Raw genomic sequence first — 15,721 nt, 5'->3', positions numbered from 1 at the left:
TGTGATATGGGGGCTGCTCGTGTCTGTTCGTGTCCCCTGGTGGCAAAATGGGGACCTACATCAACCTGGCTCTGTTCCCCTTATGCCAATCAGGCATTTGACAACAAGTCTTTGCTATGACCAGAGCCATCCTGGCCTGCATCCTCAGTAATCTCTGTCCCTTTCAGGATGGTGGGGAGTTAGTAGTTCCATGTCTCTCACAGGGACTAATCAACCCTAGGTCTCCTTCATTTCCTCCAACTCCTCCAAAAGCTGGAGTAGGTAGGAGAACCCCAGCCTGCCCATTCCACTGGATTCCAGCTCAGGGGCCTCATTTGGAACAGCCAGAGCCAGTCCTTCTCAGTCCCTTGCTACTCCCTACCACTCCTCTGCTGTAGGTTTCCCCAGCCTCTTGTCCTGCTCCTCCCTCATTGGAGTGTTGGTTTGTCTGGCAGCTTCTCACCAGCCAGCTGGAGCATTCTTTCTGGTAGCCACCCCACCTTCCGCCTTGCAGCCTTTCATCCTGACAGCAGCTGTGTGGCTGCTAATCAGCTCTGGCTGAGCAGGCAGGCAGTTGCTTCATTAACCCTTTGGCTGCCGAACCAGCATGGGGTGAATGAGAATATTATTTGTTTTTCTTTCCCTGTCATCCTGGAGTGGAGATGCATTTACCGCGGCGCTCTGACTGCAGATATCCATCACATGAGAGTCCACTGGGCGAGAGCAGCACTTATGACATTAAAAATATATTCTCTGTGTAACAAATCAAAAACGCATGCCTCCAGGCAGCATTAATTTCAGCTCACAGAATGATTGTAGCTCACAGAATGAACGAATAAATGAGAGCTCAGGCTGAAAGTCCAACCTGTCCCTGTTGGCCCTCAGCTGGGGAGGTTCTGTGGGCATGGAGGTTGTGTGATTCAAGCAGGCACTTGGGAGGTAGGGTTTTCCGTATCTAATCTGCCTCTGCCACGGACTTGCTGTGTAGCTTCAGGCAAGACAGTTAGGCTGGGATTTTCAAAGGAGTTGTGTCCAGCTCCCACTGAATTTCAATTGGATTTGCGTGCCCAATTCTCTTAGACTCCTTTGAAAATCCAAGCCTTAGCCTCCCTGTGCCTCAGTTTCTTCATCTAAAAAATAGGATTAATAATACCTCCTCAGGCAGGCAGAGGATGAATGCTTCTAAATCCAAATTGCTCTGGGCTAGACTGAGAACCCTTTACACATACTGCTGAGCAGTTACTTGCACACATAGTCCCAGCAGAACCACCAATGCAAATAACTCCTCACCAATGAGAGAAAGCAGCACTTTGAGATCCTTGAATGGAAGGTTGTAAGGAAGCACAGAGAATTGTTTTTGTAGCATATAGGAGAAGGAAAATTTAAATATCTATGGGACTAGCGTTTCATCCACTAGGGAACTTTTAAACTGACTCACTTATTGTGTAGAGGGAGATGGTTTGGCAGTCCAAAAGTAGGGCAAGTAACGGAGGAGTTGTGATGAAAGCACTGCAGGTGTATGTTGTCCTATGAACCTAAGAACAGAGAAACAGCCTGAATGCCAGTGCTTCCAAATTTCTTTTGCACTAATGGGTGATGCTGTGATAATATTAGCCAAGATTCCTCCAGGGGGTACAAACTAGAGTGACAAAGGAAAGCAAAACGAAAGTGCTGTGTGTCTTTCATAGCCTCAAGCCGCACCAAAACATGCTGTGATAGATTTGAATGAACTGCAATAAAATGTATAAAATGACATCTCTCCCTGAACCTGCTATAATAAACAATAAATGGGTCTTCCCTGACATCCTGAGACTTGGAATTTATATTCTTTTCAATCGTGTAGCTACATAGCGATTACAGAAGCCATTATGTTTGAGTACATCTGCGCACTATAAATATCCCCCAGTTTGTCTGCAATGAGGCAGAACCGTGTATTGCAAGGTCTGTTTGCTTATTTATTTTTCCTGTACATATCTTTATGGCATACACTGTACATACTTACTTGCTTGACAAGCCATGCCAAAATTATATATTGCATTTCAGATTACAAGCTATAACTCACGTGCAACTAACAGCTAATGTCAAGATTCCAGGAATCCATTATATTATACAGCAAGTGGCTAATTTTGTCTTATCACATTATTTTTCTTAAGGAAAAAATATAGGGGCATTTTGATGGTATAAATTCAATGTTAACAATTATGGCTTATTTTAATGTGTGAGCACCTGAGTTATTGACATAGCTATAAATCCATTTGCTGGCATTAACAGAGGAATTGTTAGAGCAAGGTGATAAAGTTCCTTGGGTTGGTCAGTGAAGTGGGGAAAAGGGCAGGGGGGAATGACAGCCAAAAAATGTTTGAATAGTGGATAGGCCAGGCAACAGAATCCCCTGCATTAAATCATGTGTTCAGTCTTTAGAAGAGGAATTCCTATGTCATGTTAAAGGCTCAGGAACTGGCTGTCACAAAGAAGAAGGAAGCCAAGGCTTCACCCTGGTAATGTTGTCTTAATATCAAGGTTGTTGTCTTGATATATGTCTCATATTCTTGAGTGAAAGTCTTCTAATCTGCATAGCATTTTACATAATGCAAAGGATTGAACTGGATAGATCCAGTGACTGCTAATGGGGCAAAAAACAGAGAATCCCAGACTGGTTTGTGAGACACTGGTTGTCCATGGAGCATTGGCCGGTAGTCCGCAGACAGCTACCTCGTCATACAGTGCTGGCTCCTCCTCCTGCTAAATCATACAAAAGACAAGTAAAATACATTAAATATTACATTCCATGTAAGCCTGGAGTGAGGGGAAGTCACAGATAAATGCACCGAGAGGTTACATGGAAATAGAGAGAACGTGTGATTCAAAAAGGGGAAAGGCCCTCTCTTGGTGTACACATGCACACACACAAACACACACAAAACAGGTTAACTGCATGCAGTTAGCATCCTTAGAGTTACATCCCCCGCTCCTACATGCTCCATGAGTGATTCTGTTATACTGTAAACCTCAGAGGCCTTTTCACTGGTAGCTAGTTCCTAGTTCTAATTTAGAACACGCATAAACAAATACAAATGAAATGGAATCAGCAGTCACTTTAGAAAAAGGAAATGACTGAAATATTGAATGCTTCATTGATTGCAGTCTGTGGCATAAACAGCAACGTGTTCCTCCTGTTTCATTTTCATAATTTTAGTGCATAAAAATTGCAAAATATTTGGCAACATTATTACACAGCAGGAACTTTAGGCCCAATTCTCCTTTCACTTATACCATTTTTATGTATGTGTGACTCCATTAATGTCGGTAGTGTTGCTCCTTTTATACACTAGTGTAAAAGGGAAGAGAATCAAGCCCTGTATGTCTGTCAATTATTATTTCAAGTGCCAAGCTCAGGAAAAATAGGTTATTTTCTGCTCTGCATTTTATTGGCTAAATATTCATTATGTAAGTGTATAGTGTGTGTGTGTGTTAGAGTTGAGAAAATACTGCAAAACTAAATTCTAGGTGTAATCCTTTGATGTTGTAAGGAAATACTTGCAAGGAATTTAGTGCCTTAGTGAGTTAGGAGTTAGTTGCGTTGACGTTATACCCACTGACTGTCAACAGGATGTGTGCTCCTAAATTCCTTAGGCACATTTTACAATACCATCCTGTCTTTCCTTTCGCTGTGTTCACACCCCTTTCAAATTTGCATTGTTCGCGCCCCTTCTGTGTATGGGAGCATTCTAGCTCATGAGTTCACTGGCAGGAATATTGGAGGAGAGAGCAAATTTTAAAGCCGTGGGCTTTTATAGAAGTTGCACTGGTTTAACTAAGGGTTTGGTGTTGCACTGATTTAGTTAAATTAGTGCAAGTTTCTGTGTGGACACACCACATTGGTTTAACTCAGGCTTACATGAGTTTATCTGGTAAATAATGGAATAAGATGCAAAATTCATAGTTATTCAGTATGAATTATTCTTGACCGAAGAAAGAAGACTGTAGCATTACTGAAAGCGGACATGACAAGACATAGACAGCAGCAGCTTCCTCCACATTGTCTAGTCTCTAGTTAATGTTCCCCTATCCTGATATGAAGAAGCTAGTTAGTGAGAGGAGAGAACAAGTCACTGGCCTAGGATCCATTTTTAGGCCTGTCTGCTGAGACTCCCAACAAGGGGTCAATGAATGCAAGTTATAATGATGAAAACTATCACTTGGATTTATTGGTTCAGTCATTTTTTTTAACGCAGTCAGCATTGTAAGGTATCCCCTGACAGCAGGTAAAACTCAATAATGCAAGTTGCATTACTTAGTGTCTCGTAAACCCAGATGACATGCACAAGAGCAAAGTGCTGACCAGTAATGTAGCATGTTTCATCCATTTAGGACAGTCATCATAACTATATTTAACACTTACATAATGCTTTTCTTTTCCAAATCACTTTGTAACCTTGAATTCAATCCTCACAATATCCCTGCGAGGTCAGATTATTAGTTCCATTTTACAGATGGAGTAAAATGAGACACAGCGAAGTTAAATGACTTGCCTTTGACCACAGAACAAATCAGTGGAAGAGCTGGGATTAGAATCCAGAAAATCCTGGCTACCAGTTTCATACTCTACCTGTGAAACAATCATACCTACAGGGCACATTTTCCAAATCCCTTTGAACAGGAAGAAGGCTGAAGTATGTGCTAAGCCAAAGTGTCTGACTGAATGAGAAGGATAATGCATTAGGGATTCCTTATTATAATAAAAAAGTCTCTTCAGTTGTAGGGGATTCTTTTCCATTGTTACATGGCAAATATTTCTTCCTTTCAACCAAGTTCCATAGATTATCAGTGATGTCTTGGTATCAACAATATTTTGTCCTTCCAAGCAAACATTGAGTAAAGCTGGTGGAAATTTTTTGCACAAAATTCTTTAAGACAAAAAAATTGCCTTTTTTGCCAAAAATTCTCAACAGTAGTGGAAATTTTCTATTTTGTGTGAGATTTCATTGATATTTTAATTGAAATTTTAATCAAAATCATTTTAAATCATCACTTTTAAAAAATTTCCCAATCATCCAGTTTTCATTAAATAAAACATTATTGATGATGTCAATTAAAAATTCAATTAAAAGTTTTGCAGAAAATTTCAAAAAAAGGGAAAATGGGTTCATTTTGAACCTCAGAAAATGCAAATGAGTTTGGCATTTGAAAATTGTTCACAAAATCATTTTCCCATATTCCAAAATGAGCAACAACCTCTTTAGGGAGCAATCTTCCATTTCTCTCCCATTCTCATAGAGTGTGAGATACACAGAGAATTTAGGATGAGGTTCTAAATCTGCCTACGAGAAGAAGCTACTTCAACAAGAGTGTTATGAAAATGATACATTTATAGAAAGATTTAGCTATAAAAGTCTCACAAAAACATAGAAAAGCAAAGTGATATGGAAATGACAGCGTATTTTTTATGCATTAGAAATCATTACACATATGGTTTTCAATAACCCTACCATTTATAATAACCCTTAGAAATCCAGAAACGGAAATAATAATAAATAGCAAATAAAAAATTATTCTTTGTAGTAATATAATGTTTTTCAGCTAAAGATCTTAAAGTATATTATTTCTGTTTTGTTTAGCAATTTTTGTTTGTCTTCTCTCTCTCTCTCTCTCTCTCACACGAGCACACACTCGCACACACACAAACACACACACACACACACTTGTTTGTTATTGTAGGGCTGCCTCTGAGTACTTGATTGCATATATTGTTTTGTTGTTTGTTTTTTATTGTAGGGTTGCTTGTGAGTGCCATCTTCTATTTGTTATTGTAGAGTGCCATGAGCATTGGGTCACATACAAAGGATTTCTAAAATTAAAGACTGATCGGTCTTGAGAATTTTGTCCTTTTGAGGCAGGCACTGCTTTTGACTCCAGTCACATTTTTCTATAAGGAGACTGGAGCCAAGATAGTTGCTGCTGTTCAACTTTACTTGTAATAACCATTGCCCGATGTGGCCAACATCATTTGTCACTAATGACATAAATGCTGGTTATGAAAAAGTCAGAAGCTATTTTGCAAAAGAATTTAGCAGCAGGAATTTTTCGTCTGGACCGTGAAAGCTACAGCCTGACAGGACCTAAAAAAGGAAAATGTCTTCAAAAGAGAAAAGCCACAGTCACAAGAAAACCAATACAGGCAGCATTCATCTATATTTTAGACGTGTTTCCTCCTATAAAATGAAAACAAATGTTACCGTATTAAATACATTTTTTTAAAACCACTCTCCTGGCGTTATCATAATTACAATCAACTTGTTCATAAGCAAAATCCATTTGGGCTAAACATTCAGCCTCAAAGTGAATTCACAGAAATCCTAGGAAACACATTTTTAATAATAGTTGTCTGATATTCTGGGAAGGAATATGCCTACCTGGTTTGAGCACGGATCTGGGTGACCGGACTCCTGGGTTCCATTTCTACCTAGCTGCATCTCATTTAAGAAGCCAGATAGGCTAAATTTACAAAAGTGGCCACTGATTTTAAGTTCTTCCATTTGTAGGTGGAAGATACCCAATCTAAGACACCCAAATGGAGGCATGAAAAATTAGAAACCAGTTTTTGGCTGGAAAGCTATCAGCAGCCCCATTTGTAAAGAATGAAAAATTTGTAAAGGGTGACCAGATGTCCCGATTTTATGGGAACAGTCCCGATTTTTGGGTCTTTTTCTTATATAGACTCCTATTACCTCCCATCCCGTCCCGATTTTTCACATTTGCTATCTGGTCTCCCTAGTAAAGAGGTGACGATCATATCTGTTAGATCCAAATTTTCTAGCTTGCATTCATCTCTATCATTAAGCCCAACTCTAGTATTACACGACATTAGAGAAAACTCTTATTTGATATTTTTACTTACAGAATAAAAAAAGAGTTAGTAAAGGAGATATCATAGTTAAACCTTTTGGATTAGAAAATGATTTCTTGTATGACCAGTTCAGTGAAATCAACAGTGACAAATTCTGTTCTCAGAGAAATTGATGGCAAGACATTTAAAATGGCCTGAAGTTCAGGTGTGATGCACCTACAGTTCCTCTGGAGTTCAGTGAGCTTTGTGGATGCTCAGCATCTCTGAAAACCAAGCCATTGTTGATGCCAAAAGGATTGGGACTGGGTTCTGAGAACAGTTTTATTCATCCTGTTGATCTTCAAAGATTAAGTTTTTCTTTCCCTCTTTTTAATATGTGATTTTTATAGATGATTTTCAGGTCTGTTGTATAGTTTTCACTCTTTTTTTTCCCTGGGAAACGGCGAAGTCCATTCAAGTTTTAATCTTGAGCACAAAGGTAAATATGGTTCATTTGTGTGTTGATTGTTCTCTGTAGTATAATGGCTTCAAGGCCACCATTTCTTTGTAAATGGAAGAGGTTAAAAATGATCTTCCGTCACAATGAAAGGAAGAAAGGCTACATTAGATTGTGTTACTGGGAACATTTCAAACACACAGCCATTTTAACTAATGCATAATAAGAGCAAAGGCAATGGAAACGAAAAAGCTTGCCTAATGCTATGTGCTGTTAACCTTTGTGATACTAGGCCCTCCAGTGTACCAGCTGGGCTGCTGCTATCCTTTCACATGCCACTCAAATCAATACAGCATTTAGGAGTCTTTGTATTGCCAGCAGCACAGCAGGTGCATTTTACCTGGAGGTAGCTGGTCACTACAGGCTGCTGTGGCTGTGACCCACCAGTAATATTCCAGCTATCCGTTGTGCCAAGAGACCAGCTAGGGCTGGAATTTATCCAGCACCTGGAGGATGCAATGGCTTCAGTGTATCTGCTCTACACCTGCACTCTAGCTGCAAGAACTTTCTGAGAGCTAGGGAGCAAGGTGCATAGCAGGTAATACACGCTTCTGAGAGGCTAATTCAGATTAGCGCCCCAGAGGCAGAGGATGGGTCCCCTTGTACATGCCCCTGAAAACCACTTGAAGGGGGTGAGAAACAAATAGGACAGGATAGAATCTGAGCTAGAGAGGCACAGGTTTGACTGACAAATGAATAAAGGAATGGGGTAAATGGGTGACTAAGGATATGGATGAACTGGTAGTGTTAAGAATGAGATGCGTGGTGGTGAGAACAAGGAAGGTCTGAAGGAGGAGGTAGAAATTAAAAAGAAGGGCTGAGAGAGAGAAAACAGTAGCATTGTTTCAGATGGTTAAATCTCTCTCCTCTCCTTGCCTTTGTGAAGTGCCCAGTGCCTGTTCTGAAAGGGGGAACCCAGATTGCCCCTCAGAGGCCAGGTATGCCACATCCCCATGGACAGTGCCCCTGGCACTCCCACCGGTGCTCAGTCTTTCACTTTGAAAAACTGATCAATCTGTGGGCAAGGAAGCACTGGGATGGCTCTGGTTACCTGCAGCCTCACCATTTGCTTTGGGCACAAGCAACAACTGTGTAATTGGGATAACAATGGATGTGGGGTTACTTTGGGTGTTATATTTAAAATCTATTTTGCCATTATATTCCAGACAAAAATTCATAATTGCAAGGGTTTGGGAATAAAGGGCCAAAGCCTAGAAGTCAAGGAGAGATTTGCCTGATTAAGGACCACAGAAAGTCCGTTTGCTTGTGTACTCTTTGAAATGGAAGCCAATCCTTCATACTTCTCAAATTTATGACAAATATCAGGACCCAGGCATCACCCCAAACTCAGAGAGAATCTCTGGCCAACAAGTTAAAAAAGACTAAAAGTAGGTTTCTGTTTTGCAAAGTGACTATCAATCTATACCTCCTTGCTCTAGAGACCTGCCAAAATGTGCATTCACAATCAGATCTGCTGGTTTTACTGAATGAAATAAATCTGCATTACTTTTTACTAGTGTTAGAATTCCACAGCGAATACAGCTTTGGGAGAATGAGCTGCATTCCACTCTGACTCAGTCCTGATTGCAGAATCTTTAATACTGGTAATACTCAAAGCAGAAAGAAGTGAGCTTGACTTGCCATTTTCAAAATGGATTTACAGACTGATGAAGAGACAAACCAGTAGGCTGGATCCTCCATTGGGATAAATTTTCATAGTTCCACTGGAGTCAATAGAACAACCCTGATATACACCAACTAAGGGTCTGGTCCACCTTCTTTGTACTTTTAAATGGATTAGTTTTGAACGGGAACACATTGAGAGACAATAGTGATGGAACTTTACAATGCTATTTTTACAAATCACTTTAAAGAGTGTCACAGAGCTTTAAAGAAGGACAACAAAAGGCCCCAGGGGGTGTAATTTACCACTATGTTATTCCTGTTTTACACCAGTCCAACACCTTTAATATCAACAAATCGTCAGTGAATCAGGGCCTATGCATTTAAACGGCTCAGACCCATCATTTTAAAGCAGCTATTTGAAATCAGACATCTGAGCCCTTTCTAATTCCAATCCAGAATGAATGGCAGCAGCCAATTGAAATAGAAACATGAAGTCATCTCAATACAAAGGGCTTTCTTCTGCTCCTACGGAAAATTCCTATGAACCTCATTGGTATGGTGCCACATTAGGGCAAGTGGGAAAACGTTAATATGTCCTTGTCTTTAATGTAACCAAGATGAGAAACAAAAACCAGAATATATTTAATAAATGCAATGTAGATTGTTTTATTTGACCTTCTGTTCACAAAATAATTTTATTATATGTATGAAAGCAGCATACAGGCAATAAAATTATGAAAACATTCACAATACATAAATAACACAGACCTGATGCAGGATGTATATATTTTATTAGACTTCTAATTTTTCTCTCGGTTTTCTTTTCCTGATAACACTTTTTGATAAAGGTTGTGAAGAGTTTTTCTGAAGGATATTTTGCTAACATTCCAAAAACAAATGGCTCTCTTGGAATGTGTCCGTATAGTAATGCCTGCCGATGGCTGTTGCTAATGTTTGCTGACTGCTTTTGACACTACAAAGGGAAAGAGGCAGGGATTTTGATTTCAAAGTACAATGAAAAAGTAGCAGTTGTCAAAAGAAACATTGGCAAATTTTATGGAGCTCACAAGACATCTGGAAATGAGGATTGAAGCTCCATAGACATTTAGAAATGTCTTCATCCAAAATGGAAATGAGGCACTATTCATTATTCAATGTACTATTAACATAGTTAAGACGAAAAATAAATGTCATTCTAGTTTTCAAGGTAAAGCACTAAAGTACCTCACTTGTTAAGTTATTCTGGTTGTGATACATTAGCAGACAGACAGCATGATTTTTGACTACTGGTGTTTCTGCAATAATACAGATGGTAACAAAATTTGTCATATTTACTACCATTATAATCAATTGTGTTTATTCAGAAAAGATATCCAAGACTTGAAATAAGAAAAGTCTGAGAAAGCTGTTTATCTTACATAAATACAAAACATTATATAGTAATGATTGTTAAATAAGAAGCTTCTCTTCTCAAATTAGATTCTTCTTAAGGTGGTATTCATATTTCAGGTATTTACAGATCCACAAACTGATATTCTAGCAAAGTCTTTGTAACATGAAACTTTTTAAAATAAATAGCAGCAATTCCTTTTATTTCTATAAGGGAAGAGCTTTCTCAGCTTGTCAATCCATCAACTCTGGTCCTATTTTTTTTTAAGCAATCCCCAAAAAATAAATAAATTCTACACAGCTTCAGCGTCATTAACACCCCCATCTCTTGCTGTGCTTTTTATGATTGCTTCTTCTTTATTTACTTCATTGGCTACTCAGACTATCAGAGAGGGTTTTTTCTTTTCTTTTTAATGGTCATTATTAAAGTGCTGACTAGTTGACAGGTCAAAATGCAATTGTGAGACCCTTGAAATATCCCATTATTTAGACATTTTAAATAAGTTAAATAAAGCTAGATCTGTTATAACATATGAAAAATATCCATTTAAAACAATAAATAAATAAAACCAGTATCAACATATTATCTCCCAGAGCTTTAAAAATACCCATTCTCATTATAAGGCTCATTATTTTCAGAAATAATTTTAGAAGGCATCTATCTACTTTTTTAATCCCTCAAACTATACTTAGAAGCTGGTAGCACCCAGTAGTACTATACATGGCAAATTAAATCCTCTCATTTTCTTCAAAGATTAATTGTTAAGTTGTTAATGGGTTTTTTCTTGTCCCATTTTAAGATAGAAACCAGTTTCTATAAATGTTTATAGAGCAGAAGAAATATTTTCTTTAACACTGCTTTGTACCTAAATTTGTGTCTCTGTTTTATTCAGTATGAACAATACAGAAATACCTTTGGGTTTTCAATATCTTTTTTGTTTTAAATGTTATGTTTGATTTGAACACCCAGTAATCAACTCTGAGCTTTGCGTGACGGTATAATTCTCACTAGAGTTTAGTTTCTTACCAAAAAATCTTGTATATCTTTTTTGACTATTGGATTTTGCTGGGCTAACCTCATGTTTTATGTTCATGTTTTATGTTCTCCATTCTGAGTGATGGGGTTGATCTTTTCCAAAGACACATCAGCTTCATAATCCAAGATACCAGACAGTGCTGGAGACATTTTCTCTAAGGTCTTAGATAGTTCACCCTCTTCTTCCTTTTTCAGAAGTTCTTCTTCTGGGCAGATAATAGCATGTGGGATCAGATACACCAGGTTACACTCTTTTGGGCTAGACCCTCTAGGCTCATGATGGCTTGAAAAAACAACTGCCCCATTGTTGTTGATACTAACGGTCTCTATAGCATTGTTGGAAGTAGGGCAGAGTCTGTAACATCCTAGCAGAGTTGAAAATGCCTTGCGGAAATCAGCATTGAAGGCATAAATGATGGGGTTCAGTGAGGAATTAGCCCATCCAAACCAAATAAAAACATTAAAGGTCGTGGAACTAATGCAAAAGGGTTCTGCTCCCTTGGATGGTGGGCTGGGCTCACAAAAGGGCACCATGCAGTTCAATATGAAAAAGGGTAACCAGCAGCATACAAACACCCCCATGATCACTGACAAAGTCTTTAAGACTTTCGTTTCCCTCTTGAAGGACATTTTGAAGGAGCTTTCTGGTTGTTGGCAATCCATACTGTTTCCATTCCCTGTCGTGTTTTGACAGTTCTTAGCATGCACTGCTGCTCTTTCCAAAGCTGAGATGCGTCTTATTTGTTTTTGAGCAATCCTGTATATCCTTGTATAGGTGACGATCATGATGGCCACTGGGATGTAAAAGCTAATTAGAGAAGAGGAGATGGCATACATCCTGTTTAGACTGGAATCACAGTTGTCCATGGTTATGCCTTGGAAACTGGCATTTAGCTCTAAAAAGCTTGTGGTTGTAGCTTTGTGCCAGTTCAGCTGCACGGGAATGAAGGAAATCAATACAGACAAGGTCCATGCCACACTGATCATGATGAAAGCTGCCTTGGGGGTCATTTTCCTCTCATACCTGAATGGACTAGAGATGGCCCAGTATCTGTCCACACTAATGACACAAAGGTTTAAGATTGAGGCTGTGGAGCACATAATATCAAATGCCACCCAGATGTTACAGAATGAACCAAAAGGCCAGAAACCAGCTATCTCAGCAACAGCTTTCCAAGGCATGACCAAGACTGCCACTAAAAGATCTGATACTGCTAAGGAGATTACAAAGAAGTTGGTCACCTTGGACCTCAGATGGCGAAATCTAATGACAGCTGCACACACCAATGTATTCCCCAGAAGCGTGGAAAGTATCAGCAAAGAAAGGAAGCAGCCTGTAAGGATTCGAAAGGAGGAGTCCCTTTCCACGAGCAAGCCTTCCCCATCCATTGTGGTGTCGTTCCAAGTCATAGCTTCTCCTGAGGGAAAATCACATCATGAAAATCATGATGACATCAACTCCTTTGCTTGCAGAGATTACAGATACATCAGGCATCCATTAATTACTCATTGCCAGGCAGACCAAAGGTTTGTGGTATAGTCTCTTCACCCTTGGGTGGACCCCATGCTCCTTAGGAATCACATTAAGAGGCATCAAAAGCTGTGTGGCAAGTAGCTGAAATTTACAAACACAGTCAACTCTGCACTAATCTTTTTTTTTTTTTTTTTTGTAGTAATCCCTTCCGAATTACATGGTACTACTCAAGCACAAAATATCCCTGTTAAAACAGGCCATCTGCATATGTCCTGCTTGAGTCCCCTACAAAAATACCCAACAGACAAGAGGGCAATCACTTTTCAATCACATATTCCCACTTAAATAGGCTATTGATCCAGTATTTCCAGTGTCCATTTGACTAGCCCTTCAGATCTACTGAAGCGTATTACATTAGGTGCTTTTGTTTCTAATTTACTTTCACAAACCTCTAACTGATGAGACTTTTTTTCTCCCCTTTTCACCCTCAGTGCATTCCAGTTACAAAATACATTAGTTCTCTGTTTATGAGAAGCTTCAGGGAGCAATTCCTCATTTTGTTCCACATTGTTTAGGTCTCACAGTCCTAGAAGCAAAGAAAATAAATTTACATTGTGTGTGTATGTGTGTGTGTGTGTGTGTGTGTTTTTAAAATGTTCAGTAAAGAATAGCTCATGTTATTTATTTTTAATTAAATGAGAAAATCTGAAGCCTACCTTCCACCTTTGATTCTCTGTTTGTCCTGGGATGAAAGTTTGTCTCTCCTTCTTATTTAGTATTTGAATTGCATAGCAAATCACATATTCAAAACCAACAGAGAGGCACTGCATTGCATCAGGTGGGAAAAAAATAAAAGCCAATGGTTTAATCAGCTGGAATTAATTTTCAGATGAACAATAGGTCTGGTTTTCAAGCTCCTTCATAAAGATCTCTTGTTTAAAACTAGAGGCCTATAAGTGCATGGCTGGCTGCTTCCATTCCACTCAGTCTTTGTGCTCAGCCTGCAAACTTTGTTAACCAGCTCAGTCCTGGCTAAATGGTCATCACCCAAGTCACGCTTTGTACATCCTATTGAAGTGGCACATCAGTACAAATCATCCAAAACAAAGGCACGGTATTTCCAACACTCTAGCAAGATCTGAGTGATGTTTCTGTCTTTCGAGCTTCACTGGAAGAAGAAATAAGGGGAAGAGGAGGAAGAAATGGGAAAGACCTGAGTGGAGCTCCCTTCAGCCACTGATGTAGCTTTCAGGCTGGTGGCTACCATAAACTGTGGGAGTGTGTTACTATTCCTGTGGGAAAGAGTTTGCTCTGACACTTTGCTGACACGCTAGTTCTCCATAATCATCAAGGAATAATCCTCTTTCCAACTGCTGCTCCTCATAGATGCATTCCAGGGATCAGGTCCAACCCCAGCATGCTTTTCCCTTTAGACAAAGTCCATGTGCAGCAGGCTCTTCAGGGTCTCTTGCACCCTGCCCTGGGATTTACATCTCCAGTCCCAGGGACTTTCCCTCCATCTTGCTGAATGGAGGACCCCGATAGCAAAGACTTCCTTCTGCCTGGGGTATCGGGTGGCAACATCGCCTCTCCAGGAAGTGTCTGTTTCACTTGGGTCTCCTTTCTAAAGCATTAAGAAATGGGAAAGACAGACATGGGACTATTCAATGGGCAAAGGCTGCAGCTGCCCCCCAGTCATCCCCTCCGGCATCCAAGGCACTATTCCATAAAGGAGTATTTCCAGAGCATCCCACATGACTTCCTCCTATCTCATTGCCCCTGATCATTACGGAGGCTGTATACTGCACACTCAAGCCACACACAAAAGAGGGAGACACAAAAAGGGTAATAAATGCCAACACTGTGGCGTTTGATTGAACAAAGGGTATTAATTTCAGCTGTCCTAAACAACATTCATCTGAGCGGCACATGGGGTGACACAGAGTATTTCACCATTTAAAACTAGACAAGGTAAATTAATTGACATGAAAAGTAAGCAGATGCAAATAACTTGTCCCTTTGAAATAGTCTAAAAAATGTAAATGACAACACCCATGTGCGCACATATACATTCACTCTGCAAGTAAAGATTATACACAAACACTAATGCTCAGCAACCCATAATCAGACACAAAATACACACACACACACCAACCACTGAAGAGCTACAAAAAACTAGAAAACTCCCAAACAAATCAAACAGCCACAGAAATGCACAGACACACTAAACACCAACAAATCACACACACATTTATACAGACAAAAGACACAAAAGATATAACACACACAACTGGACTTGACATTAAGACCTAGTCAAACTCTTTCCCCTGAGGCATGTACTCACCAACACAGGGGAGAAGTCATTTATCCCACAGGCTGGCTGTTATGGCTTGCAGATGAGTCAGAGAGCCCAGCCGAAAGGACACTCGCCTCATCTTTCCCTGATGGTTTATTTCTCGTTTCTTTCCCACCTCGCGGTTTTCACTCCACATTCACACACTCTTTGACGTTCATTGTTCAGCACATTCCAGGGGTGCAGCGACACACTGGGAGCCTGGCTCCCCCTGCTGGATGAACCCAGGTTTCTTTTCCACACATTATCTTGACAGCACCTTGTGTGTGGGCGAAGTGAGGGGTGGAATAGAAAGGGAGGATGTGACTTCTCCCTTGGCTCCCAGATCCTTATAGCATCGGAGAGATTTATGTAAGAGGAGCCTTAGGCAGCCAAGCAAGGTATGAAAGATCAAGACCACCATGCAGGGCACCTTCCCCAAAGAAAAGTTAATTCATTTTGCTAGCTCTATGCAGCTGAAGACTGGATTGCAGAATAGACAGAAAATGCCACAGATCTGTTGATTCCAGCCACATCTCCCA

At 39.9% G+C, this 15,721-nt stretch overlaps 1 protein-coding gene across 3 annotated transcripts; it reads right to left on the bottom strand.

Annotated features, from left to right (window-relative positions):
* Positions 1-10,869: 10,869 nt before the first annotated feature.
* Positions 10,870-15,332, bottom strand: DRD1 (dopamine receptor D1). 3 transcript variants are annotated; one of them, XM_050962743.1, is made up of 4 exons: positions 15,192-15,332; positions 13,564-14,471; positions 13,297-13,433; positions 10,870-12,791 (listed from the first exon to the last, which is right to left on the bottom strand). In XM_050962743.1, exon 4 carries the CDS (start codon positions 12,781-12,783, stop codon positions 11,428-11,430), a length of 1,356 nt encoding a protein of 451 aa, XP_050818700.1. In that variant the 5' UTR covers positions 12,784-12,791; positions 13,297-13,433; positions 13,564-14,471; positions 15,192-15,332; the 3' UTR covers positions 10,870-11,427. The 3 variants fall into 3 exon arrangements, with proteins under 3 accessions (XP_050818700.1, XP_050818699.1, XP_050818701.1); XM_050962742.1 differs by having other exon boundaries at positions 10,870-13,433; XM_050962744.1 differs by lacking the exon at positions 13,297-13,433.
* Positions 15,333-15,721: the final 389 nt, after the last annotated feature.

The sequence above is a fragment of the Gopherus flavomarginatus genome, chromosome 7, assembly GCF_025201925.1.
Source record: "Gopherus flavomarginatus isolate rGopFla2 chromosome 7, rGopFla2.mat.asm, whole genome shotgun sequence".
NCBI lineage: Eukaryota > Metazoa > Chordata > Testudines > Testudinidae > Gopherus > Gopherus flavomarginatus.
The sequence above is the reverse complement of the archived record's forward strand: the minus strand, read 5'-3'. Positions and strand labels throughout refer to the sequence as shown.

What these genes read in the sequence shown, in the direction of transcription:
- DRD1 (XM_050962742.1), bottom strand. Translation starts at nt 12,783, where the DNA reads ATGACTTGGAACGACACCACAATGGATGGGGAAGGCTTGCTCGTGGAA.